This window comes from Acomys russatus, chromosome 14 (assembly GCF_903995435.1).
Source record: "Acomys russatus chromosome 14, mAcoRus1.1, whole genome shotgun sequence".
Classification (NCBI taxonomy): domain Eukaryota; kingdom Metazoa; phylum Chordata; class Mammalia; order Rodentia; family Muridae; genus Acomys; species Acomys russatus.
The window spans coordinates 50,512,843-50,540,515 of record NC_067150.1 but is presented as its reverse complement, the minus strand read 5'-3'; the positions used below and the strand labels follow the sequence as shown (position 1 = coordinate 50,540,515).

The following is a 27,673-nucleotide window of genomic DNA, read 5'->3' as shown; positions in this document are numbered from 1 at the left end:
AAGAAAAAAAGAAAAAAAAAAGAAAAGGAAAAAGGAAAAAACAAACAAACAAACAAACAAAAAACAACCAACCAACCAAAAACTTACTTTGTATGTTTGACAACATAAGTGCTAGGATCTGAACTTGCATTGGGTCCTCATGACTGCAGTATGCACTCTCCAGTCTCCTGGACCTAGCAACTGTTAAAAATTCAGGGCCCATGTGATGACAAACACCTGGAGGTGCTGGGCTGCACCTGGTACCAAAGCTTGCTCTGCATATAATTCTCAAAGAAAAGCAAACATGAAGGCCGCTGGCTTACATAGGTGCTCACTGCACGGCTCACCATAGCCTTCACTGGCATTACCAGCAACACCTGGACAGTATCTGAGACTGTATTCACAGCAGGAGCTGAACAAATAATTTAAAGGAAAAGAACACATGAGAGTTTACAAAACCTTGGCTTTAAGAAAAGTCTCTCTTCTCACTTTGGCTTCTCTAATAGGCCAAAGCCATGGTGGTGCAAACCTATACGCTTGGCACTTAGATGAGCCCACCTAAAATGGAAAAGCAAAAAGCAAAAACCAACCAACCAACCAAACAAACAAAAAAACCCAAAACCCAAAACCCAAAACAAACAAACAAAAAACCCCTGTTTTTTGAGATAGGGTCTCACTGTGTAGTCCTAATGGCCCAGAATTCACTCTGTAGATCAGGCTGGCCCAAACTCTGGGTTTGCCTGTTTCTGCCTCCCAGAAAACTGATTTTCACCAAGCTTGCTTAGAGGTAGAGGGGTAAGCAGTAGCCAACATCTTTGATGTTTGTTTTCAACTTCAAGAGGCTTAATTGTGTAGGTTTCAGTTTTCTTTGCAAAAAGAATAAGACTTTCCTTATACAGATCAGAGAGGAGAGACCTGTCATTTCAGGAGCAGCTGCAGGGGCTGGTGTGAGTGGCCCTTGTCAGACATCTTTCACTTTGCATTAGAAAGACTTTGGCTCTTTGAGATGGCTGTGCTTCCGAGACTGTAAGCCTGGCAGGCCTACTGCTAGGGCTCAGCTCAAGGGATGACTAACCCAACAGCAGGAAACAAAGAACAAATGCTTCAACAGCCAAGTAACAAGATCTGTCCAAAGTGAGGTGAGAACAAAATCAATTAGACTTAGGATCCCGGGAATGTAAGTTGTTTTAATATTTCTTAAAAGCACACAGAAATCTTGATTAAAAAAATAAATATACAACATGATACATTTATTCATGATCCTAGGGCTCTTATGAGGTCAAACTCTTTAATGGATGTGTCAAAGCAAAACACAGAACACATGATGTGTTCTACACAGCACATTCCAGTTGTAAAGCATATCTCTTCATGGCTCAGAAGGAATGAGGACCAGTCTTCTGCAGAAAGCACTTCCCGGGCTGACAATGAGGCAGAGCCCAGACTCCCCGCCAGGCCACACGTACGGAGCTGGGGCAGAGAAGCATGGTCCTTCCAAGCAAGTGCAGATTGATCAGGTGGCTCGAGGATCCGCAGCATCTCCAGTCTGAGACCATAAAGCACAGGACTTTTGTCCTTTCTTGGGGCTCTGGCCTGTGTCTAAGAGCAGGAGGCTGAGAAGGTACACACCAAATATTGTCACTGAAGCACTGAATGAGAAACTTGATTCTGCCATGAGCATAAGCTGTCATGTGACTGCCTCCTCCAGGTCTCCTGAGTCATCAGGCTCATGAGGCACTGCCTTCTCTACTGGGCAAGGAGAGAAGTGCTTCTGCGGCTGGATGAACTCTCCAGAGTCAAGCCTGTCACACATGACACCTCACTGTACATCAACTGGGGACTCAGGAATGGAGGCGTTAGCCTTTGAAACACAACATAAAAAAACAAAAATCCAGTCTCATTAGTAGATAGCTAATTTTGAATTAAACCTGAAAGTGATTTTATGTAATTGCCAACAGGCTGGAATGTATCTATACAGTTTAATCTGCTGTCATTTCTTTGGCTGTCTTCCAATTAGATGTAGGAACTGTTGTGACACCCGCAGTCTCTTTCCCAAGCTATGTTCTCCCTGGAGTTCTTAGGATGGGTGATTTTCATTCCTCACACAACCATCTACAGCCTTCTTAATCAAGGTGTGCTTCTGAATAAAAGAGGCCTTCAGCTGAAATGGCATCACCAAGACCCACAGTTCGAACGGGGTCTTTACATACCAACACGGGTGTGAAGTGGAAGGTTATTCCCTCCCTGTGCCACTCCACCACTGGTTTATTTGGGTTTAATACAACCCTGGAGCCAGACTCCGAGTGGGATGTCATGAACTCCTGAGGTGCTCTTAGAGATACTCGGCTGACATCTATGGTGTCAGTGGCGCAGGCTTGTGTCCCAGCCACTCGAGCTCCTGCAGCTACAGCTGCGAGCTGGTTGGCCCAGTGTCCATCCACGGTTGCCAGGATGTGGTAGACCAGTGTGTGGAAATGGATCCTGGTGAGATCTGAAGATCTGCTTTTACTCCTCCCGTGTTCTTTCAAGATCCAGAAGAGGATATCACTGACCATGCCCACATCAGGAACACCGTCCCAGGAGGAGAGAGAAGCATGGGGCCCAGATGCCGACTGGCTGAGAAACAGCAGCTCCTGTTCATTCAGCCCCAGAGAAGTCACTGCGGGAAAGACCTGCTAACAAAAATAATGACAGGTCTCTTTCTGATGGACACTACCTGGCTTCTTGAGCGTCAGGGTACAGCCAATGACTAAAGGTCAGGCAGGCATCTTTCTTCCTTACCAGGGCTCCTGTCTCTGAAGCCAGTTTCAGGCATTAAATCTTACTGTCTCCACCTCCATGAGCACTTGGGGACCTGCAGTTGCTCAACACCATCCAGACCTAATCTTGTTAAATGTCACTGTAAAGGGCAGAAGATGACATACTGCGGAGGGTCTTCCCTGTGCCTTTTGCCTCTACACAGAGGGCTCATGGGTGGCAGCAGGCATCCTTCCTGGTGCATTTCCATGCTTTCTTACCCATGCACAAAATAACACTGGAACTACACATGAAATTGCTAAGATTCCTGAGGGCAAGTATGGGGAGGAAACAGGAGAACTGAATGAGGGAGCTCTCATCCTGTATCTTTCACACTTTCTGAGTGTGGGTTCATGTATGACCTAAACTCATAAAGCTAATGACAAGCCAGCCCAGGTGTGAAAAACCTATGTTAGGCCTGGCTTACTGGGACTTATCCAAATCATCCTGCTGTCTCAAGGCAGGTAATCTAAGATACTTAGGACTAGGGACCCATGCTTACTCAAAGCTTGTGTCTAAATGAAAGCAGCTGAGTTGGGCTTTCAGGTTTTGCCTCTGAAATTTACTAGGAAAAAAAAAAAGTCTCCCACCCTTCACTCCAAAAGTAGAAACACAGCTCAGGCCTATCAGTTATACTGCCACAGACCTAACCTAGGAGGAAACATTATCCTGAACGCATCTGGATCCATTCTGGCTCTCCTGTACTCAGGTCTGAGTGACACAACATCCACATGTCAGTTAGTAAACTTGTTAAAGCCCAAACAGGTGTGGGGAAAAAGGACTTCTTTTTGAGACCGCAGGTGCAGAGCTGGCCTGTGAACGGCACACGTGGTTACCTGATGCACAATGCTGCTCATGAGCTCCTTGTTGGTCATACTGGCCAGCTCTAGGTGGATTGGAATACCAGTGGGGATGTCAGAAATGGAGGTCAGAACCTACAGAGAGGAGGACAGCAATGTCATTAGGAAAGAAGTCAAACAGGAAGGAAGGCAGAATTAGGTTCTGAGCAGCCCAGATGTATTCAAAGTACCCTTTGCATCCTCAGTGCAAATCCCAACTTCCTCTGTGGCCAATAGCTGCTTTTCCCAATAGAAAAACTACTCTTAAGGGAACCACCAGGGCTACAGAATCAGAGAACACGGAACTGCCCCTGTATGTTCATGTTGTCTCCTATTCCTGGTACTTATACTGAGTGGTTGGCTCCAGGGTACACATACCTGCAGGAAGCGCAGCTGGTGTGAAGTGAGATGAACAGAAAACACAGGACATAGCTACAAACCCTGCAGCTTGTAGCCACACTCAGTTAAACACAGAATGCAGAGGCTCAGGCAAGATGCCTTCAACTGCCACCTTCACAGAGCAGAGCCTAAGACAAGGCAGCATCAGCTAGGGGCTCAGTGGCTGGAGCCTGAAGGAAAACACCAGCTGAGACCTGTGGGTGTGTAGCAGAGCTATTACCTCCAAGAGCCTCTTCTTCTGGAACTCCTTGCTTTGTCCCTCCATCATGTGCAATCCAGAGAGGACCACCAGGTCAGGCTGGAACTCCTCCAGGCTAGACACAAACACCTCCAGCATATTCATGGCCCCGTTGGAGAGGTCGTGAGAGAAGATGAACCGGTTGGCATGGGGAGCTTTAAACGGGCCCCATTCCTCCCCTAGAAAAGCCCAATCAACACAATGGGAAGAAAAGGAAGAGGCTTTCAGTCTCCCAGCTGCAGGGCACTTACAGGTACCTCACAGGAGCCTTGGCTCTGAGCAGGCTGGCCTGTGGCCAAGCAGACCCCTACAGTAGTGTATGGTCAGCAGGGTGCTGCATCCAGGGCAGGACTGCAGTAGATAAAAAAAAAAACAAACCAAAGCCTAAACTCAACTAATAAAGAAACAGAAACACAGGATGAGCCCTGTGACTTTGAAGGCCATCAGCTTCCAAGAAAGCTCTGCTGTCTGCTGAACTCAAGCACCAGTCATGACTACATTACAGAGCACATGACTGCCCCATACCAGCACACAAGAACATACCAGCATACACAGTATACCAGCACACACAACAGAAAGGCCAGGCTGCCCTCCTAAAGGCTGCATCCTGAGTACTTCTCACTTAGTTGGAAGGTAAATATTAGGCTGAAAACCTGAGTCTAGCTGACTGCACCTCTTCTCACTGGTCCCTGGAGGTTTTTGAGCTTGTGGTCAAAGACTATTTAGCTGTTTCAGCCATTTCTATGCAGAGCTGCTTTGGATTAGTGAGTTCAATTAAAGTGCTTTTCTTCCTTAAGTTTATTCTTGGCTCCACACATGATGGAATCATCACTTCCTTGGCAGAACCTCTCATGTGCCCTATTGTAGAACCTGGTAAGGTTCTGTGCTGACCTGTCAGGTATCCATCTCCTACAGCCACTGAGCTGAGGGGTAGGCAGGCCTGTGTTTCCCTCATCACATCCCACTGCCTCACAATACACTTGACATAGTCACAAGAATGGATTAGCAAAGAACAAGGGAATAAGAAAGCAGACAGATGACCTAAATGACCATGAGGACTAAAAAAAAAATCACTTCTCCAATCAAGATTACAGTGGCAGAGCTGGGTGTGGTGGCGCATGCCTTTAATCTCAGCACTCAAAAGGCAGAAGCAGGCGGATTGCTGTGAGTTCGAGGCCAGCCTGGTCTACAAAGCAAGTCTAGGACAGCCAAGGCTATACAGAGAAACCCTGTCTTGACAAACAAACAAACAAAAAAAAAAAAAAAAAAAAAAAAGAGAGACTACATCATACTTTGCATAGGACAGTGCTAGGAAGCACTACCAACCTTAGCCTAGGGAAAAAGAGGCCATGCAGGTTTCAAACCAATTGAATTCTTCAGGAAGTGATAAGGTAAAGTAAACAAGCTCCTGCAAGTCAAGATGAGAGAGGATGTAGAGAACTGCTGTTTCCATAGACACAGGACTGATGGAGTGGCCGGAGGCGATGGAGCTCAGCCAGTAATAAAGCTAATATTCCTTTCATGACAAAACTCTGCATTAACTTCTGCAAGCAATTTCTTCTCTCAATTATCAACTAAGTGAAACCTTGGCTTGATTACCAAACCAAAGCTGAAAGAAAGCTTTTCTGGGGTGCTCTGGTAAGAGAAAGAAGAGAAAAAATAAAGTTGACAGATGCTCTTGGAATGTACCAATCTAGGCTACAGAGAAGCCAGAAACCGCTTCTGTTGAAGCTGCCCCGAGGGCCACTGCCATCAGACTGTCTCTTTGTGGAGCCTGTGGCAACGCTGCTTCGTGTTGAGGTTAGAAGGCTGCTGCTTTGTCCAAGAAAAAAACCTAGGCATCCAAAAGAGCAGAACTGTGAGGCTTATCAAGCCAAAGACAGAGACTCTCCTTTAGATACAGCTGAATCGGCCCCTACCACAACAGTCAGAGCAGACACAGTATTGTCTCCACTCTCAAGTCACCATGAGAATTTAACTGCCAAATGCCCAGGCAGGTGAGAGTGCCTACAAAAGTGCAGGAACAGGGCCTCAGACATACACCTCAGCTATCCAGGGCAATGGTCCTGAAGCAGCTCAGAAGCTTTAAGCCTGCTCCCAAGTTCACCCTCACCACCATGTTTCGTGATTAAAAAGTGTCACACCCATCTGGGGGAACTGAACTCAGCAGCTCAAAGCTTGTGTATTATCAAATGTCGATTTCCTAGTAAAACATTCTTATTCTAATTTTAGATCTGCCCTCCACAAGTCCCCAGCTGTTTTTAGTATGTACCACAGAGAAATTGGAAACAAGCAACCCCCTTCTGCATTCTTGGAGACAGGGGTACTTTTCAAGAAGCATATATTGCACCTCACATGACAGCTGATTACTCTACGTGAGGGTACTACATTAAGTACTGCAGCTTTGGACCAACTGGACCACAAAGAAGAACCTAGAGAATAATAAGTAACATCAAGTCAGCCTCTGAGGAAGCAGTTAGTTCCCATCCCTTGGAGCTGACTTGGAAGTGACTCACTCAAGAAGAGTAAGTACTGTGTAAGGACGCAGTGACTGCGTGGATGCCCAGTCCTTTAACATGAATGATGCCTTGACTCAGAAACTAAAGAGTTCTTGAGCACAGAAAAGATGCACCAGGAAATTGTGTCCAGGTTCTAAAGATCTGTTCAGGAATCAGACCTCTTTTCTTCTAAAATAAAATCCACTGGGATGGTTACTTTGGATTCATAAACACTGGGACATTATGTAACAGGAAGAAACATAAACAATGCTACATTTCACCTCCAGGAAAAAATGAAGTGCTTTTATGAAAGTTCGCCAGAGGCCTGGCAGCAACTTCAAGCAGCCTGGAACGGCTGAGCCTGAAAAATCCCGAGCAGAATCCATGAGAGCCGAGCAAATGTTTGCTGCCCTTCTTAGCTCTTGGTAATAAGAAAACTATTATAAGCATGTGCTGAACACATTTTCTCTTTTAACCAAGACAGATCTCCTGCAGCCGCTTTCCCTGGTTTACACTAGCGCTGTCCTCAGATGGGGCAACGCCTCCAATGTGGTTATGCTTTATCACCCTACATGGAGACACCGGCTACTATCAGCTCCTTACACTAGTGTGCTGGGAAACCTTCGGTACGGGAGCCAAAACAGGGGACTGCTAATTGACAAGGACCGGCACAGTCACACCCTGCGCTGCAGACCTCTAGCCATCCTCCCCCTACCCACACACCCCCGCCTTCCTTACCTGCCAGGTACTCTAAAATAAGGTGGAACTCATCCACTTCCTGCAGTGACTCTGGTGGAACAAACACATTGTCATCAAGAAGTTCATGCAGCTTTGGACCAATTGGACCACAAAGAAGAACCTAGATAATAAGTAACATCAAGTCAGTCTCCCAGGAGATCAGTTCCTAACCCCCAGAATCCAAAAAGTAACCACCGAGGTGTGTTTGAGCTAATTCTACTCATTTTAGCAAGGTATCAGAATCCAACTGATCTCAAAAGCTCTTGTTTTGGAGGTTTGCAGCGTAAGAGCTCTTCACTACCAGGGCTGAGGCCTCTAAGAGTATGACCACACAGTACCTACTTTTGCAGAATGACAAAGTCCTAGTTGTTGAATATTTCTGCAATTTCTGTGGCTCACACTCAGTTACAGAGTGGCTATGTCTCCCTCAAGTCCAGAAGGCTTGGGATAGAAGTCTGAAGGCCTAACCCTGGTGTGACCCTGTTTGAGCTACAGCCTTTGTGGGGATGATGATTAACATGGTCTTAGTCAGATGGACCTAGGAGAGAAAGATCTACATATCCACAAGGCCAAACACAGTGGGCCACCCATAATCACTTAAAAGGGCCTATAATACGTCCATGAAACCCTCATTTTGGACCTTCAAGTCTCCAAAACTGTGAGAAAATAAATTTTTGTTTTGACACAGGTTATAGTATTTTTTTATATGGCAGCCAAGGCAGACACTCTCTCTGTTATCAGGGGTTGGGTGGCCGTGTTTCTTTCTTTTCCTGAGATGGTAGGCCAGCTATGTAGTCCAGGCTGGCCTCAAACTCATCCTCTGCATGCCTTAGCCTCATGGGTGGGCTGGGATGGCAAGAGTGCATTCCACGTGAAGCTACACAGTCATTTAAAAAACTACCTTATATTCTGTGTAGGAATAGAAAGAAAGAAAGAAAGGAAGGAAGAAAGAAAGAAAGGAAGGAAGGAAGGAAGAAAAAAGCCGTGGAGTGTTGGCTCAAAGCTTCCAGATAAAAATACTTGTTTGAAAAAAAAAAAAAAATACTTGTTTGGAATTTTTACACAGTACAGGAAAAGAGGGCCACTTTTCACCAGATTTCAATGGCCAGTGACCATGTGTGAGGTCACACACTCTCACTATGCTTAACTGTTTTATGACCACACAACCATGTAAGCTTAGGGGGCATGCTCTGCGACTTTAGTGAACCCTTTGTCCTTAACCTGACCCTGGGCTTCCTCCCTGGCTGTTATCTAATGTTGGTTCATACTGAGACACCTTATTCAGATACTTCAAAGTCACCTTCACTGCGAAATGAACTCCTTATTTCTATGTTTTTTTGTATAGAGATTTTTTTTGCTTCTGAGGCTCCACTTTGATATGAGCCTCTTGTGAGTTCTGAAAATTCTGGGTCCTGTCACTTTATTTCCTTCCCTGAGTTCTTGCCTAGAGTCTCGTTTCTGAGCTAAAGAGCTGCATGCTTCAAACAAGAAACAGGTCAGCACAGGGAGTGACAGTCTCAAAACACTTGGGCATGAGGCAGAGAACAGTGATCCGTACAAAGCACAATTGACCTGCTGAGCCCTACGGATACATCTTTCCACAAAAGGACTCAAAAGATGTTCAAATCTGGACAAATTTATGACTCACTAGCAGACCTGCATCAGAGGAAATGTTACTAGAAGGAAGTCCTTCAGTGGAACAGGAACAAGAGGTGGAGGAAATACGGATCAAGAACATGAACGAAGGGGCTGGAGAGATGGCTCAGAGGTTAAGAACACTGGCTGCTTTTCCAGAGGTCCTGAGTTCAATTCCCAGCAACCACATGGTGCCTCACAGTCATCTGCAATGAGATCTGATGCCCTCTTCTGGCCTGCAGGTGTACACGTATACATAATAAATAAATATTTTGTTGTTGTTGTTTTTTAAAATTTAATTAATTTATTCAGATTACATCTAAATTGTTATCCCATCACTTGTATCCTCCCATTCCTCCCTCCCTCCCGGTTTCACCCAATTCCCCTCCCCTAGGTCTATGACTGAGGGAGACCTCCTCCCCCACTATATGGTCATAGGCTATCAAGTCTCATCTTGGTAGCCTGCTTATCCTTTCTCTGAGTGCCACCAGGCCTCCCCAACATGGAGAAGTGGTCAAATATAAGGCACCAAAGTTCATGTCCGAGTCAGTCCTCACTCTCCACTAAACTGTGGAGAATGTCCTGTCCATTGGCTAGATCTGAGTAGGGGTTCAATGTTTACTGCATGTATTGTCCTTGGTTAGTGCCGTAGTTTGAGCAGAACCCCTGGGCCCAGACCGCTCTTCATGATGTTCTTTTTGCAGGTTTCTAGGACCCTCTGGATCCTTCTATTTCCCCATTCTCCCATACTTCTCTCACCTAGAGTCCCAATAGGATGTCCTCACAATTAGCGCAATCTCCTGGTAAGTGAAGACTTTCCTGGGACATGCCTCTTGGGCTAGTGTCCAATTATAAGTGAGTATATACCATGTGAGTCTTTCTGCTTCTGGATTAACTCACTCAGTATGATCTGATGCCCTCTTCTGGCCTGCAGGTGTACACGTATACATAATAAATAAATAAATCTTAAAAAAAAAAAAAAAAAAAAGAACGAAGAGCAATGGAAATGTAACTCACTCTAGAGGAGTAGCTGCTTAAAAGATAAAGATTAAAGGAAGACACAAACAACACAGTGGAATATTCGTAACACATGTAAAACAGGTATGGCAGTAACAGTAAACCCTGAGATGGCTCGGTGGGTTAAAAGCACTTGCCACCAAGCCTGATGATCTGATCCGGGGTATGATGGAAGGAGAGGAATGACTTCTTCAATTGTCCCCTGACTTCAATAAGCATCCATGTATCATGCTGTGACACATGCACACCCAGACACAAACACAAAACGAATATACAAAAACAGGGAATGGTGGTGCACACTTTTAATTTCAGCATTCCAGAGGCAGAGGCAGGTGAATCTCTGCGTTCAAGGTCAACATGGTCTTTATAATGAGTTCCAGGCCAGCCAAGGGCTACACAAACAAACAAAATATACCTACATATATAAATAAATAAAATGTAAAAAAGAACAAAAAAATCCCCCTGTTTTTTAAAAGGAAATAATTACTAAAATCTAGCATATTACAAGACATAGCATTAAGGGGGAGGGAAACAGCACTTTAAGGTTTTTCTAGGACATGTTAGAGCATGGACACTCACTGTAAGATGCAGTCACTCTGAGAACAGAGGACTCACAGGCCCCTGCTGAGACTGGTGAAACACACCTGTCTCAGCAGAAAAAGCAAGCCGAGACCCTGCTCCTGCAGCTACAACAAAAGTTCCAGTTTTACCTAGTGCCTAGCTCCTAGGAAGACTAAACCACACAGTCTGGAACTGCCTGTGACTCCTCTAAAAAGCTGCGAGTCAGTCAGAAATCCAGATTTCTGAGAAATCTGAAGGCCTTCAATCCCCTGTGCCCATCATGAAAGCAAGGCAGCTATCTCTCCTAATGTAGCTATTTCCCGCCCAGCTGCTAATAAGGTCTTCTGAAGGTAATCTTGTGTCAGCCTCTTCCCAGAAACCTGTCATTCTGTACTTTTCTTACTATTTCTAACACATGGTTGTAATAAATTGTGAAATGCGGTTTTCCAGGGTTAGGGTTAGCTATGATCACCTACACGAATGCTGTGCTCACTAAAGTCCTTCACTAGAGATGACAGAGTCATTAGGCCCCAAACTCAAAAGGCAGTTAATGTTCCCTAGGAGAAAGATGGTTTGTGTGCATTTCCCTGGGTGGTGTAATCAGCTCCATGTTATAAATACAAATAAAAATAAATATTACTATATAATATATTAAATGCCCCACCCTGGCTCTTAAAAGCAATACTAATTAAACTCATTGCTTTTTCAGGCCAGACTTGAGTGGATTCCTCGGGTCAGATAGGTGGTGCCCTATCTGCAGCGAACAAACATTTGTTTGTCTCCCTGGGAAAGACTGACACAACCACGATAATCTAAAGATAGTTAATATAGGGCTAGAGATGGCATGATATTAGGAGCACTGGTGGCTGTTCTTCCAGAGGACCTGGGTCTAATTTCCAGCATCTACATGGCAGCTATCAACCATCTGCAAAAGATGTGGTCTACAGAGTGAGTTCCAGGACAGCCAAGGCTACATGGAGAAACCCCGTCTGGAAAAACCAAAACCAAAACAAAAAGTATGTTTAATATAAATCTTAAATCAACTGCTGAAATAGTAAAACCAAAAATTATAGCTAACAAGTCAGTGAATATAAAATTAAATGGAACAAAATACAAAAGAATACAAAAAAAGTAAAAGAGCCAGGGGAGGTGGCGCACGACTATAATCCCAGCACTTGGGAGGCAGAGGCAGGCGGATCGCTGTGAGTTCGAGGCCAACCTGGTCTACAAAGCGAGTCCAGGACAGCCAAGGCTACACAGAGAAACCCTGTCTCAAAAAATAGAAACAAGGGCTGGAGAGATGGCTTAGCGGTTAAGAGCACTGGCTACTCTTCCAGAAGACCCTGGTTCAATTCCCAGCACCCACAAGGCACCTCACAACTGCCTGTAAATCCAGTTCCAGGGAATCTGACTCCCTTACATAGATATGCATGCAAGCAAAACACTAATGCACACTAAAAAAAAAAAAAAAAAAAAAAAAAAAAAAATAGAAACAAAAAAGTAGAAAAGGAAGATTAAAAGGTAGGAGAAGCAGAAACAAATGGCAAGATGTCAGATTTAAATCTAAACCAGTTTGCCAATAACAACATTAAATGTAAACGGTCTAAATACCTCACTGAGAGCTTTACGTCCTGATCTGTAGGCAGCAGGCAGAGAGACTGGGCCAAGTGTTGGCTTTTGAAATCTCAAAACCCACTCCCAGTGACATACCTCCTCAAAAAGGCCACACCTCCTAATCCTGCCCAAACACTTCCATTCCATGGTAACTAAGCATCTGCATAAATGATCCTATGGGGGCCATTTCACTCAAACCACCATAATCACCTAAAGACAGAGATTATAAAACTGGAAAAAAAGCAAGTCCTACTATATATTATCTACAAGAAACTCATTAAATATGAATATGCAAATAGGCTATCAACACAAGGATGAAAAATGATATAAATCATATTAATACATTAAATGAGCAAAGGCTGGAGAACAAATAGAGGTGACGTTAGCTTTGTGCAGCTTTGAGAAATGAATAGCAATACCAGAGTCAATAGTAGATGTTCAAAGCGTGGTTGATGAAGAAATAGAACAAGACAGAAAGTGACAGAGAGCATGGGCATCTCTACTTGTTTCTAAGATCTTAGGCACAGACAGACACAGCCCAGAAAACAACATTTCATAATCCTTTGCATTCTTCCAATGGCCACTCACCAAAGGACCATGTGTTAAAAAGAAAGATATATGTGTAATATTATAAATGTGTATGTAAAAAATATAAAAAAAAAATAAAATAAAAAGAAAGTAAGAAAGCCTGGCTTACCCAAGAGTAGCAATAAGTAGCAAGAGATAGCAGAAAGAGATTTCTCCTGGATCATCACCAGGAAGGCCAACAGATTAGGAAAAACACAGAAATTAGTAAGACAATGACATGTAGAAAACTCTCAAGTATTTAGGAATCAACCAACACACCTCTAGTCTATCAATGGGCTATTAAAGGGCACATCTTAAAAAAATCAAAGAGATGGGCTGGGTGTGGTGGCAGAGGCAGGCGGATCATTGTGAGTTCAAGGCCAGCTTGGTCTACAAAGTGAGTCCAGGACAGCTAACGCTACACAGAAAAATCCTGTCTCAAAAAAACCAAAATGATGATGATGATGATGATGATGATAGTTTTAAACCTAATAATAGCAATATTCCCATATTGAAATTTTGAGGCCCAGGACATAGTGAATTACACAAACACTTAGGAGGGTATAATAAATATCAAAATTCACATAAATTCTTTTTAAAAACTTGATGTGAGGCAGGCAAACGGTTTTGCAGTTAAGGTACTTGTTGCCAAGCCTGACAGCCTAATTTATCCCCAGAAACCACCTGATAAATGGAGACACCCAATTCTGAGGACTCATTTTCTGACCACCAGAAGTGAATTGTGACATGAGGTATGTGTGCAACCTCCACCAATATAAAAGACATGAAATCCAGCAGTGGTGGTGCATGCCTTTAATCTCAGCACTTGGAAGTCAGAGGCAAGCGGTTCTCTGAGTTCAAGACCAACCTGGCCTATAGAGCAAATTCCAGGATAGCCAGAGAAACCCTGTCTTGAAAAACAAATAAACACTCTCAAGGAGTAGGAAATGTATCTCAACTAATTCTACTACACAATGCTATAATTACACTCAAAGAGACACAGAAAGACAGACACACATACATAGAAAGAGAGAGTCAGAGTGTCTTAGCTTTTATCACCATGTCTGGAAAATCTGGTTCTTAATTTCTGGTAGTTCTCAGGGAATATTTAAGTCCATGTTGGGATACATTTGGACAAATTAAACGGATCCCTGAGACAACATATAGAAAGGCAGTCACTCCAAAGTGCAGCGTTTGAATTGTAGCTCTGCCATTTTCTAGCTTAGGTGACACTGGACACCACACCTAGATTCTCTGGACTTAATTACAAAAATCACAAAGCCATTAGACTGTTGTCAGGACAGAGCAAGAGATATGCATTTTCTCTTCTCACAGCCAGGTTTATTATAATGTCTTCCAGTCAGACTGGTCCTCAGCCTCTCCAAAGACAGAATAACTAGCCCCAGGACAGGCAATAGGAAAGGTTAAAAATGGCATCTGAGTAAGTAGTTTTCTTTTGTAATGAGTAGAATGGGGAAGCCAGTTGGAGGTTATTGGTATTACACCAAATCATCTTCAGTAAATCTCTGTGTACTATTTTGGTTTGTGTGTTTGTTTTTGGAAACACGGTTTCTCTGTGTAACCTTGGCTGTCCTAGACCCGCTTTGTAAACCAGGCTGGCCTCGAACTCACAGTGATACGCCTGCCTCTGCCTCCCGGGTGCTGGGATTAAAGGCGTGCACCACCAGGCCCGGCATTTATTTTGGTTTTGAATACATGTATTTCCCCTCTTTTGTAAGCTCTAATTCAAGCTTTGTTTTACAGTACAAGAGTAACTACCTCCATGCTGGCTCCCCCACATCTACCCCACTACTTACCCACACTGTACTTTACACATACACAAACAAATAATACTTGTTTACTTGGAAGGCTGGTTTGAGTCAGCATCTTGCTACGCACTCCAAGCTGGCCCAGAGCATGTGACTTTCCTGCCTCTTAGGATTACAGATGTGCACGACCACACTTGGCTATGTGGATCTTTTGAACGTCTACTTAGATTGAAAGGTTTAAGACTTGAAGATACACCTCTCCGTACTTGCCTCTGTCTTTGGAGTCAGCACACCTGACCGCTTCCATGTTTTAGTACTTTGGATCCAGGTTCACTAACATAGCCAACTCCATTTTCTCTTGCCACTCATATTAATCTCCCACCTCAGCCTGACTCCAGAGTTCACAAGCTTTTCCAGGCATACATGTTCACCAGAACATGGGCTCTTAGGTCAGGCTGTCTGTGTGGAATCTGAGCTCCAGTCTGTATTAGTGTGAACATCTTTGGGCCTTCCATTTCCTTATGTAGAAAGCAAGGACAGTCCCACCACCAACAGTACTGCTGAAGAATCAATCCACATGGTAAATACCCAAACAGCAATAGTTACTACTATGGCCCACTAAAATGACAGTGTGTTCTAACCAGATGCCCAGGTGACCCACAGACTGAATTAAGGAACCAAGATCCACTCTTGCTCTTAACAACAGAGAAACACTAGTTGAAAGGCACATTTTAATTTGGAAATGTGACCTACCTTTAAGTCTGTGTTGGCAGCAAACCTCTGTCCAATTAAAGCTGCATTTCCTCCTACGTAGTGCTGTAAGACAGTTCAAAGTTATCAGTATTCAAACAAGTGTACAACCCAAGCTTAATCATTTCTAAGGTTAAAAATATAGCCCATTTCTACCCCCCCCCCCCCAATTTTTGCTTTTCTTTTTTTGAGATTTGTTTTTATTCTATGTTTATGGGTGTTTTGCCTGTGTGTATGTTCGCAGTACTTGAGGAGGGCAGAAGAGGGCACTGGATCCCCTGGAACTGTGAGCCTCCATGAGGTGCTGGGAAATGAACAATGGTTCTCTGAAAGAGCTGTCAGTGCTCTTCACCGCTGAGTCATCTGAAGCCCCACCCTCACCATATTTTGATTTTTGTTTTTCTCCTGGCTTTCTGAGACACAGTTTTATGTAGCTCAGACTAGCCTGCAGCTCACTATGTAGCTAAGGTTGCCCTGAACTTCTGGTCTTCCTGTCTCTACTTCCCATGGGCAAGGATCACAGGTGTCTACCACCCAGCTAGCTCCACCAAAATGCTTTGAGGTGACTTGACAACAAAGGTTAATGAAACAGAAACAAAGCTAGGTGTTGTGGCTCATGCCTTCAATCTAAGCCCCTGGGAGGCAGAAGGCAACTTATCTATGTGAGTTCAAGGCCATTCTAATCTAAGAAGCCAAGCTCTCTCTGTTTAGCCGGAGCTACATAGAGAGACCCTGTCTCAAACAAAGCAAAAACCAAAAATAGACAAGGAAGAATAAGGAAAGGTGGAGAAAATAAATGTGAAAATTAGTATGGTTGTTTGAACTAGATAAAATTTGGCCCTGAGCTTCCAGGCAGATAAAACAGACAATAGAAAACACAAAAGGTATGACTGGACCTTATCCCACACACTAGGATTCCTTAAAGGAACATGTATCTATGCCATTCCCTAAACATCGTTCAATACATGAATATATTCTTTTCTCAATGTTGGGGCTTGAGCCTAGGACCTAAGAATGCTAGGTGAGTGCTTTCAGCTGTATCCTCAGTCCTAAATGGTAACTAGGAAATTTTTTTCTCATCTAATTTGTTTGTTTTTTCCTCTTCCTCTTAAGTGTTGAGATTAGGAGCATGCATCATCACGCTGGCTCTAAAATGTAAGTTCTCTCTTGAGGGGGCTTGGAGGTGGAGAAATGATTGACACAGGGCCTTGCTATGAAGCTCAGGGTGGCTTTGAGCTCGTATTACTATGCACCAGCCCCCCAAAGGGCTGGGATTAAAGGCACGGGCCAACATGCCTAATTTACAATGTAACTTTAATAAATCTTGTATTTTATTTAATGCAGTGTTCATAATACAGGTGAACTTTGCTTGGCTTCATTCCAATATGCATGCATAAATTCCAGTTATGACCATTAATTAAATAATACTAGTTTCTACAACAACACAGCTTATATTCCAGCTTCTATGGTAAGTATAATTACTTGCATAAAGTAGACACTTTACCTTAGACTTTTCAGTTTTACCTCATGAACAATATCAATGATGAATCACACCATCTCTTTGTATTCTATCACTGCTGCCTGTTCCCACTGTCAAACCCATGTGAGACTTACTATAAGCAACGAGGAAATGCCAACAAAGAGGAAAGTATAATAAAGGACAAAAAGTGGTACTGTCTGAAATGGACACACGTGTGACTGGAAGCAGCATCACTGAGGGATGTTGAACAGCACTGAGGGATGCTGACACTGACACTGTTCCTGAGGGCATAAGCAAACTGTTCAGATCCTTTCTTCCTTTCAGCCCATGCTTTCTCTTCCACCTCCATCCTGCCACATCCTGATCTTTTACCCCTGCTTGCAGCTCTCCAAGTCAGCCTTCCTCTGGGTCTCTGGGCCTCTGACTAGGACACCCTCCCCTTCTATATTAGATATGTACCTGAATCCTTTCCAACAATATGTGATACTGTCTCTGCTCCCCTTTCACCACTGGCATCTTAGCCTACAAAATGGTCCTCCCTAGACAGGATTATATATCTCTTCTAACTTGAACAACCTCTAATGCAGCTCCAACTCTTGGGTGATAAACATCTGAGACACAGCTAGCTCCTCAGGACAGTGATCACCTTGTTCTTAGAGTATAGTTAAGTAAATGTTTGTTGCTGTTTTGAGAAAGGATAAAAGCACCATATGGATTTGTTTGGAAATAAAGACCCTGGTAGTAAATACTGTGGCAGTTGACTCTCAAAGATAGAGACCTTCACATAGGACACTTAGTGTTCTCTCCTCACTGCAGCTCTCATCTAGAAGGCAGACAGTTCCAAAATTACTCCATCTTGCTAAGCATGGATTCATGTGCCTTGGAAACCCAAGCAACAGCTAGTTGCTGCTCTATTCTGAATTCAGGCTAAGAAGCCCAAGAAGTTCTCTGTAGCTGACCTTTGCTAATATGTGGGCTCTTCTTTTTCCTACCCTTTATTCCCCAGCCCCCAACACTAGTCAGGAAAGAAGAAACAAGGATAAAGGGGAGAGAGGAATTAGAAAAATCCCTGAATCTAATTTCTTTCCTTTTGTTTCTTCTTTGACCATGGCTGCTAACAAACGGCAGCCAACCAACTAACCCTGCCTCTCAGGGCCCTTGAATTTATGTACCCTCTGAAAAGTTCCCAGAATTCCAAACATCACACAATTACAAAAATTATCTGCGGCTGGCAAAACCATGAGCACCAGACAAATCATAGTCAGCTGCTGCAGACAGTCCAAAGCAGCCCCACATTCCTGCACCTGGGATTAAAATGAAAACACATTCTTATAATTTTTTGCCCCCAAGACAGGATTTCTCTGTGTAGCTTTGGCTGTCCTGGACTCACTTTGTAGACCAGGCTGGCCTCGAACTTACAGAGATCCGCCTGCCTCTGCTTCCCGAGTGCTGGGATTATAGGCGCCCAGCTATTTTTGTGGTTTTTAAAGAAAGCAAAATTCGGGGATTGGAGAGATGGCTCAGTGGTTAAGAGCACTGACTGTTCTTCCAGAGGGTTCAATTTCCAGCACTCACATAGCAGCTCACAACTGTCTGTAATTCCAACTGACACCTTCACACAGGCATACAAGCAGGCAAAATACCAATGCACACAAAATAAAAATAAGTTATTAAAAATCAAAACAAAACAAAACCAAAATTCCAGAATTCTCACTACAGTTCTCCGTGAGCAACACTGCACCTTCTTTGTCCCTAACCCATGCAGAGACTAAACAAGTCACTCTAGACCCTGGCTGCCATTCTCATCACCTGTGTCTGGGCAGGATAGGAATGGCTTTCTTCATAAAAATGTAGAACTTTCTGCAATATGTAGCTCACATTTGGCCTACATATCAGATTTATCGGTTTACTTAACTACATACAATGAATAGAGGGATTTGCTAAGAAATATAGGGGAAATGTTATCTAAAACACCCAGTTTTCATAGGATGGCTTATATGTTGGTTATCAGGTTACGGCTAATGGTAATTTGAAAAGGTTACCAAACTGAGGCACCGACAGAAGGTAAGCAAGACATTTTTATGTTTAGAGAAAATGTGGACAACCAAAAAGCAAAATTAAGTTTCTGTAGGATTCTCTCCCTTTTATCAAAGCAGAAGACACAGAAAGCAAACTGCTTTAAATACCAGGACCGTAAAGACTTGTGTGCTGGAGTCTTACAACACAGCACAACTAAGGTCTCCTGAGAGGAGCCTTGCTGTTGGGCGTAGCTGTCAAGATGAGCATGACACCCTTTGTCTCCTTCAGAAACTTGGCTGGCTAATGCCTGGCCCATTTCTAATGTTCAAGCTGGCCACTTCAAAGGACAAAAGAGATTTAAATCTCAAAAGTCATCAAAATCAAAGTGGTCATCAAGGTTTGCCTGTGACTGGTACCAATTAAAAATGTATTGACAACTTCCCTAGCTAGAACTACAGGCTCTAACTTATGCAAGACCTTTGTTTTGTATAAAAGGTCCTACATAAGGAGAAAGAATTACCTGGGGCCTAGTGATGCTGATGAGAGAAATCAGAACCAAACCTCACGCCCGAGATTGAGGGCATGTCTGCTGGTGAGATGGCAGGAGCCAGTTCTCCAACTCTAGTATTGACTCTTCTATCACGTTGTGGGTGTAACATGCAGGTTCCAGGGTTTTGCTTATAATTACAGGTGAGGTCTCTAGTAATGTTCTGCTCTATAAACAAGTAGTTCTAAAAACAAGGTCCTGTGTCAGCCACGAAACTTGCTAGAACAGGTAAGCTCTAGGTTTCTACAGACTGCAGCAAAGGCAGTCTCTTTACAGCGTCCGCTCTCCTACTCCAACACATGCCCCAGCCCGAGATCACCAACTGAGGCCAGCAGATTCCACCCAGGATGATTCAGCCACCTTCCTCTCCATGACAGGAAACACAGGAGGATATGTGAGATATTTGGGCTATCATGAGTGGGGAATAGAGCCTTGCACTCAGTGGGCGAAGTGAGAGGCAGCTAGCAATTTCTAATACGCAGGACAGCCCTTCATGCAGAGCATTAGCCACTCTAAAAAGTCCTCATTCCCTTGAAACACCCTGATCTGAACAAATAAAACAAAGGGGAAGACACTCACATCCCCCTTTCCTTTTGGGGATTTAGATCTAGTTCTCTAAGTTTACTTTTTTTTTTCTGTTTCTTAGAGAGGACTCAGCCATATTAAGATTACTGCCGCAAACAACCTGGAATGGTGGCGCACACCTTTAAACCCAGCACTCAGGAGACAGAGGCAGGAGGATCTGTGAGTTCAAGGCCAGCACGGTCTACAAAGACAGTTCCAGGACAGCCAAGGCTGTTACACAGAGAAATTCTATCTCTAAAAACCAAAATCAACTATAAAATACACACACACACACGTGTGTGTGTGTGTGTGTGTGTGTATATATATATATATATATATATATATATAAAATCTATATATATATATATAAAATCTAACCAGGAATAGACATACTTCTAACCTTTAGCGTGGTAACAAAAAAGGCAGGTGGGGTAGGGGCGGACAATGAGTGACCCAGAACAGAAATCTGAGTAAACACAGTAGAATTAATGATAAGCCCAGCACAAAATTTTACAAAAAGGGCAAACCCCACAATTGGATCACCATCTTGGTGTACACTGAAGAGAGCTTCATCTAATAACCCTGTAAAATGGCTCTCTACTACCTACCTACACACTCAGTACTTTTTTTATTTTATCTTTCGAGACAGGGTTTCTCTGTGTAACCTTGGCTGTTCTGGACTCTAGACCAGGCTGGCCTCGAACTCACCGAGATCTGCCTGCCTCTGCCTCCAGAGTGCTGGGATTAAAGGCATGTGCCACCATGCCCGGCTCACTCTTTACTCTTAACAGAGCTTGTAGCACTGGTGAGTGGGACAGACCTGGGCTTCTGGGAAGTCTGATGCAGCCTGGGCGATGTCATGGAAGGTCTCCTTATCACTGAAGAAGCGCTCAGCAGCGGCCCCCTTCCCCATGAAGTGGACAAAGGCTTCTTCCAGGTCACTTCTTGAGTGTAGAACAGCATGATCTCTTCCACTTCCAGGGCTGAGGCCGAGTGCCTGCAGGAGCTTCACACCAGACAGCACCACATCCACACAAGCATTGACTCTGGAAGGTCAGAGAAGACAAAAGGAAGCTGAAACGCAGGGGAAGAACTCTGAGTTTAGCTGTAGAGACCAGCTTCGGAGAACTGCATTCACACAGCAATTAGTAGTCCTGACACCAGAGCAATTAAGCAAAAATCATACATACTAGAACTCTTCAAGAGTCTGCCAAACTTTTATTGGCAGTCACAAACTGAGAAGACAAGCCCTCAGCACCCAGAACTGTATCACGGCAAGGAAATGCATTATGAGAAGATGCTGGTAGAGCTATGCTGTTTGGATGCAAGTCACTTTAATTTCTGAATCTCATTTCCTTGTCTATACAATGGCAACAATATAAGTTAACTTAACAGTAACGCTTTAATGAGGCAATGTATGTTTTAAGATGCAAAATAAAATTCTTGTCAAAAGGCAACTATTAGACACCTTCGCTCCAAAGACAAGAGAGGACACTGATCAGAAGGAACTAACTACTGAATACTCCAATCTGAAGCTGCATCTGAGAACTGAGCGTGGCGTTGAAGGCTTGGACATGCCTGTGGCCTTGTAGTAGCTCAGTACTTGGCAGGTATTCATAGAACTGGTCCATGCAATTCAAAGGACTGGTGAGAAACCACCATGTGTTGGTTGTATGAATTTATAAAGTCTCATAGCAAAACCTTGTTTAGTAATAATAATAAGTCAGCAGGTGGGTTGGCTCATGCCTATAATTCCAAGACTTGGGAGGCTGAGACAGGATTGCTATGAGTTCCAGGCCACCCCAGATAAGACTACAGTGCAAGACTCTCATCTAAACCACAAACGAAACAGAAAAAAATGTTAGTCACTTATGGGCAGACACCAAGCTAATTACGTGTACTTGTCATACCCTTTCACCAAAGACTCTTTTTCCTCTGCACCTAACAGCATCGCTCAGCATCAACAAGCACCTTGCCTAAGCTTCGCTGCAAAGAGGACATGGAAGGAAAGAAACGAACAAAGTAGAGCACAAATCATGGCATTTGACAAGAGAGCAGAATTTCAAAACGAATAAATGCTTGGTAATATGGAGGAAAAACACATGAACGATTAGGGAGCAAACAAGTCAAAGATATCCAGTGTCTTCCTGAGGGAGGGGTCAGAGAAGGCCCTGGAAGCCCTAGCCTCCTGGTCTATTAGCAGAGACTGGGGGTGGGAGCAGAGTTCTTCCCCCTAAGCTTAAGCACTGCCAAGGACAGTGTTTCCTATCAGCTCCCCACTGTGTCCTCTGGTTTAACATTCTCTTCCTCACATATCACCAGAGCTAATCATAATCACAAGATACGCAGCTGAAGTGAGCCAGGGGCTGAGGGAAGCTCTGTTCTGGATGGTGCCTCTTTCTGAGGCTCCAAAGTCAGGACAGGCATACTCAGGTAAGGAACAGTTCCTAACCTTAAGCCTGAGTTAGAAAATGCTAAGAGATCAGTAATTAGCCATCAGAGCTCCAGCTGAGAAAAACTACAGTAGAGATTAACTAACATACCAAAAGCCACAAACTGGAGCAGCTTAATGCAAACCTAGATTCGTCGGATAGAAAATTCCTGGTAGGGTGCAGACTGATCACCTCTGCATCATTTCTTTAGCACGGATTCTTGCCAAGTTGTGAACTTCCCTGTACTCAGTTCTTGCGTAGATGCGTCTGTTGCCCTGCCTTGACCTGAAGAAATCCCTTTGTTCCCTCTAGAACTATCATACAAGTTACCATGGAACATATTTTCTATGACAATCTTAACAAGATGTCTAATCCACACGGTCTTGTTAATCTGTAATTTTGCTATTCCACCCACCACTGAGTGATCCATTTCCCTTCCCCTTAAAACCTAGTGGACTACACTCCGGGAAATCTGATCCTATGGTTAAGCCATGAGACATTAAGCAATCTTTGGACATTCCCCTAGCCTAGTCTCCCTGCTGTGAGAAACTGAACAGCTAGGAGCCTGTAGGTGGACAACCTGTTTTCCAGCCACCATCCTACTATGACTGTACACAGCTCCAATCTAGAACTGCTCAGTTGAACCCAATCATATCTCAGACTAAGAAAGACCATGAAGTATGGTTGTTACTAAGTTTTGAAGCAATTTATTACTACATTAATAGAAAATAGAACACTGTTTTCCTGGAGCCTTTTCTACTATCCCATCCTGGGAGGAGTTGGTAATCTTTGGAGTAGCTGAACATAACACTGTTCTCAACTGCTATGGACAATGGAATCCCTACCCCACCTCAAATTCCTATCTGGAAGCCTTGAGGTGGTGTGAATGAGAATGCTCCTCACTGGCTCATGTATTTGAATGATTGGTCCCCAGTTTGTGGAACTGTTTGTGAAGGATTAAGTGGTGTGTCCTTGTGGGAAAAGGTGCATCACTGTGGGCTTTGAGGTTTCAAAAGTCCATGCCCTTCCCAGTTACCTCTCTGCCTCTTTGTTGTTGTTGTTATTGTTTTCACAGAGACAGGGTTTCTCTGGCTGTCCTGGAACTCGCTTTGCAGACCATGCTGGCCTCAAACTCACGGAGATCCACCTGCCTCTGCCTCCCGGTGCTGGGACTAAGGGTGTTTGCCATTAAACCCAGCTAGTGTGCCGCCTACCTTTGAATAAGGATATAAACTCTCAGGCACTGCTTCAGCATCAATCACGCCTGCCTGCTGCCTTGTTCCCTGCCACGGTGATCACAGGCTCATCCTCTGAAACCATAAGGCTCCCATAAATGCAATCTTCTATAAGTTGCTTTAGTTGTGGTGTTTTGTTATGGCAATAAAAAAGTAACTAAGACAAACCCTAATCCCCAGTGTGACTGTATTTGAACGTAGGGCCTTTCAGGAAGCAATTAAGGGTGGCAGAGGTGGTCCCTAATGCCAACAGGAATGGTCTCCATTTAAGAAGAAGAGACATGCCGGGCGTGGTGGCGCACGCCTTTAATCCCAGCACTCGGGAGGCAGAGACAGGTGGCTCTCTGTGAGTTCGAGGCCAGCCTGGTCGACAAAGTGAGTCCAGGACGGCCAAGGCTACACAGAGAAACCCTGTCTTGAAAAACAAAAACAAAAACAAACAAACAAACAAAAAAAAAAAAAAAAAAAGAAGAAGAGACATACATCACTCTGGAGGACTATACAGTAAAAGCCATGTGAGAACACAAGAAGCTGGCTAGCTGCAAGACAGGAAGAAAGACACCCCCAGGTGCCAGCTTCCCTAGGAACCACTCTGACACTTTAATTTGGGACTATCAGTCTCTAGAGCCACCAGAAACTTTGTTGTTTAAGCAGTTGGTCTGAGTTACTCTGTTCTCAGCCCAAGCTGGTTAGTACATTAACAACTCTACCTGCTTCCAACACGTGCAGCTTCCTCCATATGCACACCCTCAGAACCCAGCATGCACTTGACACAGCTGAAAGACAGACTAGTAAGAATTTGATAAGAGCCTGCTGGTGGCGGTGGCAGCGCAATCCCAGCACTTGGGAGGCAGAGGCAGGTGGATCTCTGTGAGTTCGAGGCCACCTGGTCTACAGTGTGAGTTCCCAGTCAGTCAGGACTAGATAGACAAAGCCTGTGTTAAAAAACAAATAGAATCTTATAAGGCTAGGCAGAAGCAGGTAGATCCCTGAATTTGAGCCAGCCTAGTCTACAGAGTGAGTTCCAGGAGAGCCTGGGCTACACAACGAAACCCTGTCTTGCAGGGGGGGGGGGGAAGTAAAAATAACTATTAAAAAAAAAGACCAAACAACAAAATAAACTAAGAAGAGCTGGAGATGCCTCAGCAGTTAAAAACATGGGCTGCTCTTCTAGAGGTCAGAGTTCATTTCTTGCACCAGTTTGGGTAATTCACAACCACATGTAACTCGACTCTAGGGGACTCAACACACTTTTCTGGCCTCCAACGGACCTGTACTTACATGTGCACACCCACGCCCAACACAAATAAATTAAACATTTTTAAATCTCAACATAAGACTCTGATAAAGAAGGCTGAAGAAATGGCTCAGTGGTTAAGAGCACTTGCAGAGGACCCAGGTTTGAATCCCAACAGCCATGTGTCAGCTCACAACTGTCCATAATTCCAGTCCTAAGGGATCGGAGGCCATCAGTAGGCACTGCATGGACAAACACCATGGTTAAAACACATACACATAGAAGAAAAGAAGAAGAAAAAAGAATCTGCTAAGGAGGTGGGTGAAGAGATAAGAGGTAAGAAATACACAGTAAAAAACCAGTGTTTGGATATAAAACTAACTAGTTAACATGGGGATAGTCTAAAAAGCTAACATAATATTGGGTAAATAACATGATTATTTCGCTGATTCAGGTCAACTTTACTTTACTTCACCTACCCGCTACATTCAAACGTAAGAGGGTACCTGACAGGCTTGTGTTTGCACAGGTCTCTTGTGAGTCTAACACCAGCACAGCAGGGAGGAGCAGGCAGGCCTGAGGCCCACTGGTGATCTACATATATTCCAGACCAGCCAAGGATACCCTCGTTCAAAAAGAAAACAAATAAAAGAAAACCCCAACAAATCCAACCTAAAGAAAAACATAACAAAAACTTGTGCCCTTGACACGATGACAAGAAAATCAAGCCAAATTGGGAGAGGGACTAAAGTCAGTGTAAAACAATCATTACATTTCTGTGAGTTCTAAAAAGGAGGTACTGTGGTTTGAAAGGGCCTTAAAAACACGGTGTGTCACTTAGATTGGGGAAGAAAGTAGTTTCGAGAAGGGCGTGCTAAACAGGCAAGGCGCAGAGAGCTGACAATGAAAACCTTAACCAAAAAATGCCGAATTTGATAATGAGCAGTTTTAGTAGAGTGGTCCTCAGACTAGATGACATAAAGAAATGTCAACAGCTAGAGACAGCTTCAAGTTCATTTGAAGAGGGGTAGAAAAGCTGGAAAGCCCAAAGCATGACCGCCAGAGAACAGTTGGCTGAGAAGGACTGTTAGTCGGGACGATGAAGTAACCTCAAAAAATACAGGTAAGAGGCTGAGCTGGATTTGGAAAGAGGCTCTAAGAGCTGGCTTTACACGGACAAGAGACGAGCAGAGGCAGCCGAAAGGAAAACATTGTGCTGAGTGTCCCTGCAGCGATGACGAAAAGGGCTCGCCTCACACGCCCGACACTTTTGCCAAGAGGGCGACGCGGACACCGCCGAGTCCCGGGCGGACCCCGGAGAGCGCGCGCGCCCTTGCGCTTCCCCGGGGACGCCCAGAGCCGCAGGCCCCGCAGGCACTCACCCCACAGCCACGCGGCGCCAACGCCGGGCGGGCTGCACGATGAGGGCGTCCCAGGCGGCCGCCAGCCGGCCCTCGGGGGACAGAGGTCCCGGGGGCACGGGCGCGGGCCCCAGCCGCAGCGAGCTCCAGAGCGAGCGCAGCGCCGAGCCCGGCAGCTCCGGCTCCAGCAGGAAGACGCAGCCCACGGCCAACGCCAGGAAGCCGGCGCACGCAGAGCCGCGCCACAACGCCATGTGGACACACCGCCGCACTACTGGCGACACGGCTTCCACAGCTCGCGCCTCCTTCCAGCTGGGCGCGTGCTGACGTAGACGCGCGTTGGCGTCACACCCGCGCGCCGCAGGCTCCTCCCCCAGACGGGCGGAGCTATTGCTGAACTGCAGCCCCCCCGCTATGGGTGGAGCTAGGAGTGGGCTGGGGCGGGGCTACAGGCGGAGCGACAACGGCGCCGCCCTTGGGGAATTCTCTCCGTTAACATCCTGGCGCTGGACGGCGCTGTTGTGTAGTCCTGACCCTAGACGAACAAAGGCAGTAGTGTAGCCGGAGTCCCTGCACGTCTTACCGAAATAGAGGTGGGGGCTGGGGGTGGGGGGTTGTGTCGGAATACGTTTACTTCCCTAGAAAGATGAGACCAGCAGATAACGAAGAAGCAGGCAAACCTTGAGATAACCTAAGAGTCAATCGGTCTCTCAGTGATACAAGCCTCCCTGTTGTCTTAATCCGTCCCTCTCAATGTCCGCCCTCCATAGTTCACTACGACGATTTGTTTCTGGGTCTTCTGCAGTGGTGTGTGTTGCGGGGCGGCGGGCGGTGGGGTGGCTGGGACGGGGGAGGGGTGGGAGTAGGGAACTCCCGTGAGAAGAATCAGCTCAGACCGCAGGGATGCTGCGCAAGGGGATTTCAGCTGCTCCGGGGCTTTGGCTGAGACTGAAGTAAGCCCTTAGAGATCTTGTTCAATCTAGAGATCAGAGTCAACACTGAGACCCCTCACACAACCCTTTCGGGGGTGCTGTTCCTTTTAAGAACCTCAGAATAATCCACAAAGGCATGAGCTCTTGTGTACAATTTGGAGGGACTATAGACTCGAGCTAAGAAATCCTGGTTTAGTTATTCTCGGTAATACTATGGAAATCCAACCCTGTCTTTCAGGGTGTGACACTTCTATATAGGAGGCTCACTCTTAGCCTCGTCTTCTACCTTGCCTTGTTGCTGCTAGTTCTGCTAGCTCCTGACCAATTTCCTACTCTATGACTTTTGGACTTGTTAATGGAAATGTATTTCCCAAGCTTTGATCATGGACATTATCTTTTTTATTTTATTTTATTTTATTTGCACGCCAAGCTGTTCCAGAGAAACTGTTCTGTCATGGCCCTCAGCTGT

General features: G+C 44.8%; 1 protein-coding gene across 2 annotated transcripts; it reads right to left on the bottom strand.

Annotated features, from left to right (window-relative positions):
• Window positions 1–1,861: 1,861 nt before the first annotated feature.
• On the bottom strand, window positions 1,862–26,583 carry Adpgk (ADP dependent glucokinase). Of its 2 annotated transcripts, none has more exons than XM_051156603.1 (7): window positions 26,294–26,583; window positions 20,828–21,053; window positions 15,401–15,463; window positions 7,485–7,605; window positions 4,231–4,427; window positions 3,609–3,707; window positions 1,862–2,648 (listed from the first exon to the last, which is right to left on the bottom strand). In XM_051156603.1, the coding sequence occupies exons 1-7, from the start codon at window positions 26,524–26,526 to the stop codon at window positions 2,100–2,102; spliced, it is 1,488 nt and encodes a 495-aa protein (XP_051012560.1). In that variant the 5' UTR covers window positions 26,527–26,583; the 3' UTR covers window positions 1,862–2,099. The 2 variants fall into 2 exon arrangements, with proteins under 2 accessions (XP_051012560.1, XP_051012559.1); XM_051156602.1 differs by having other exon boundaries at window positions 1,862–2,651; window positions 26,294–26,582.
• Window positions 26,584–27,673: the final 1,090 nt, after the last annotated feature.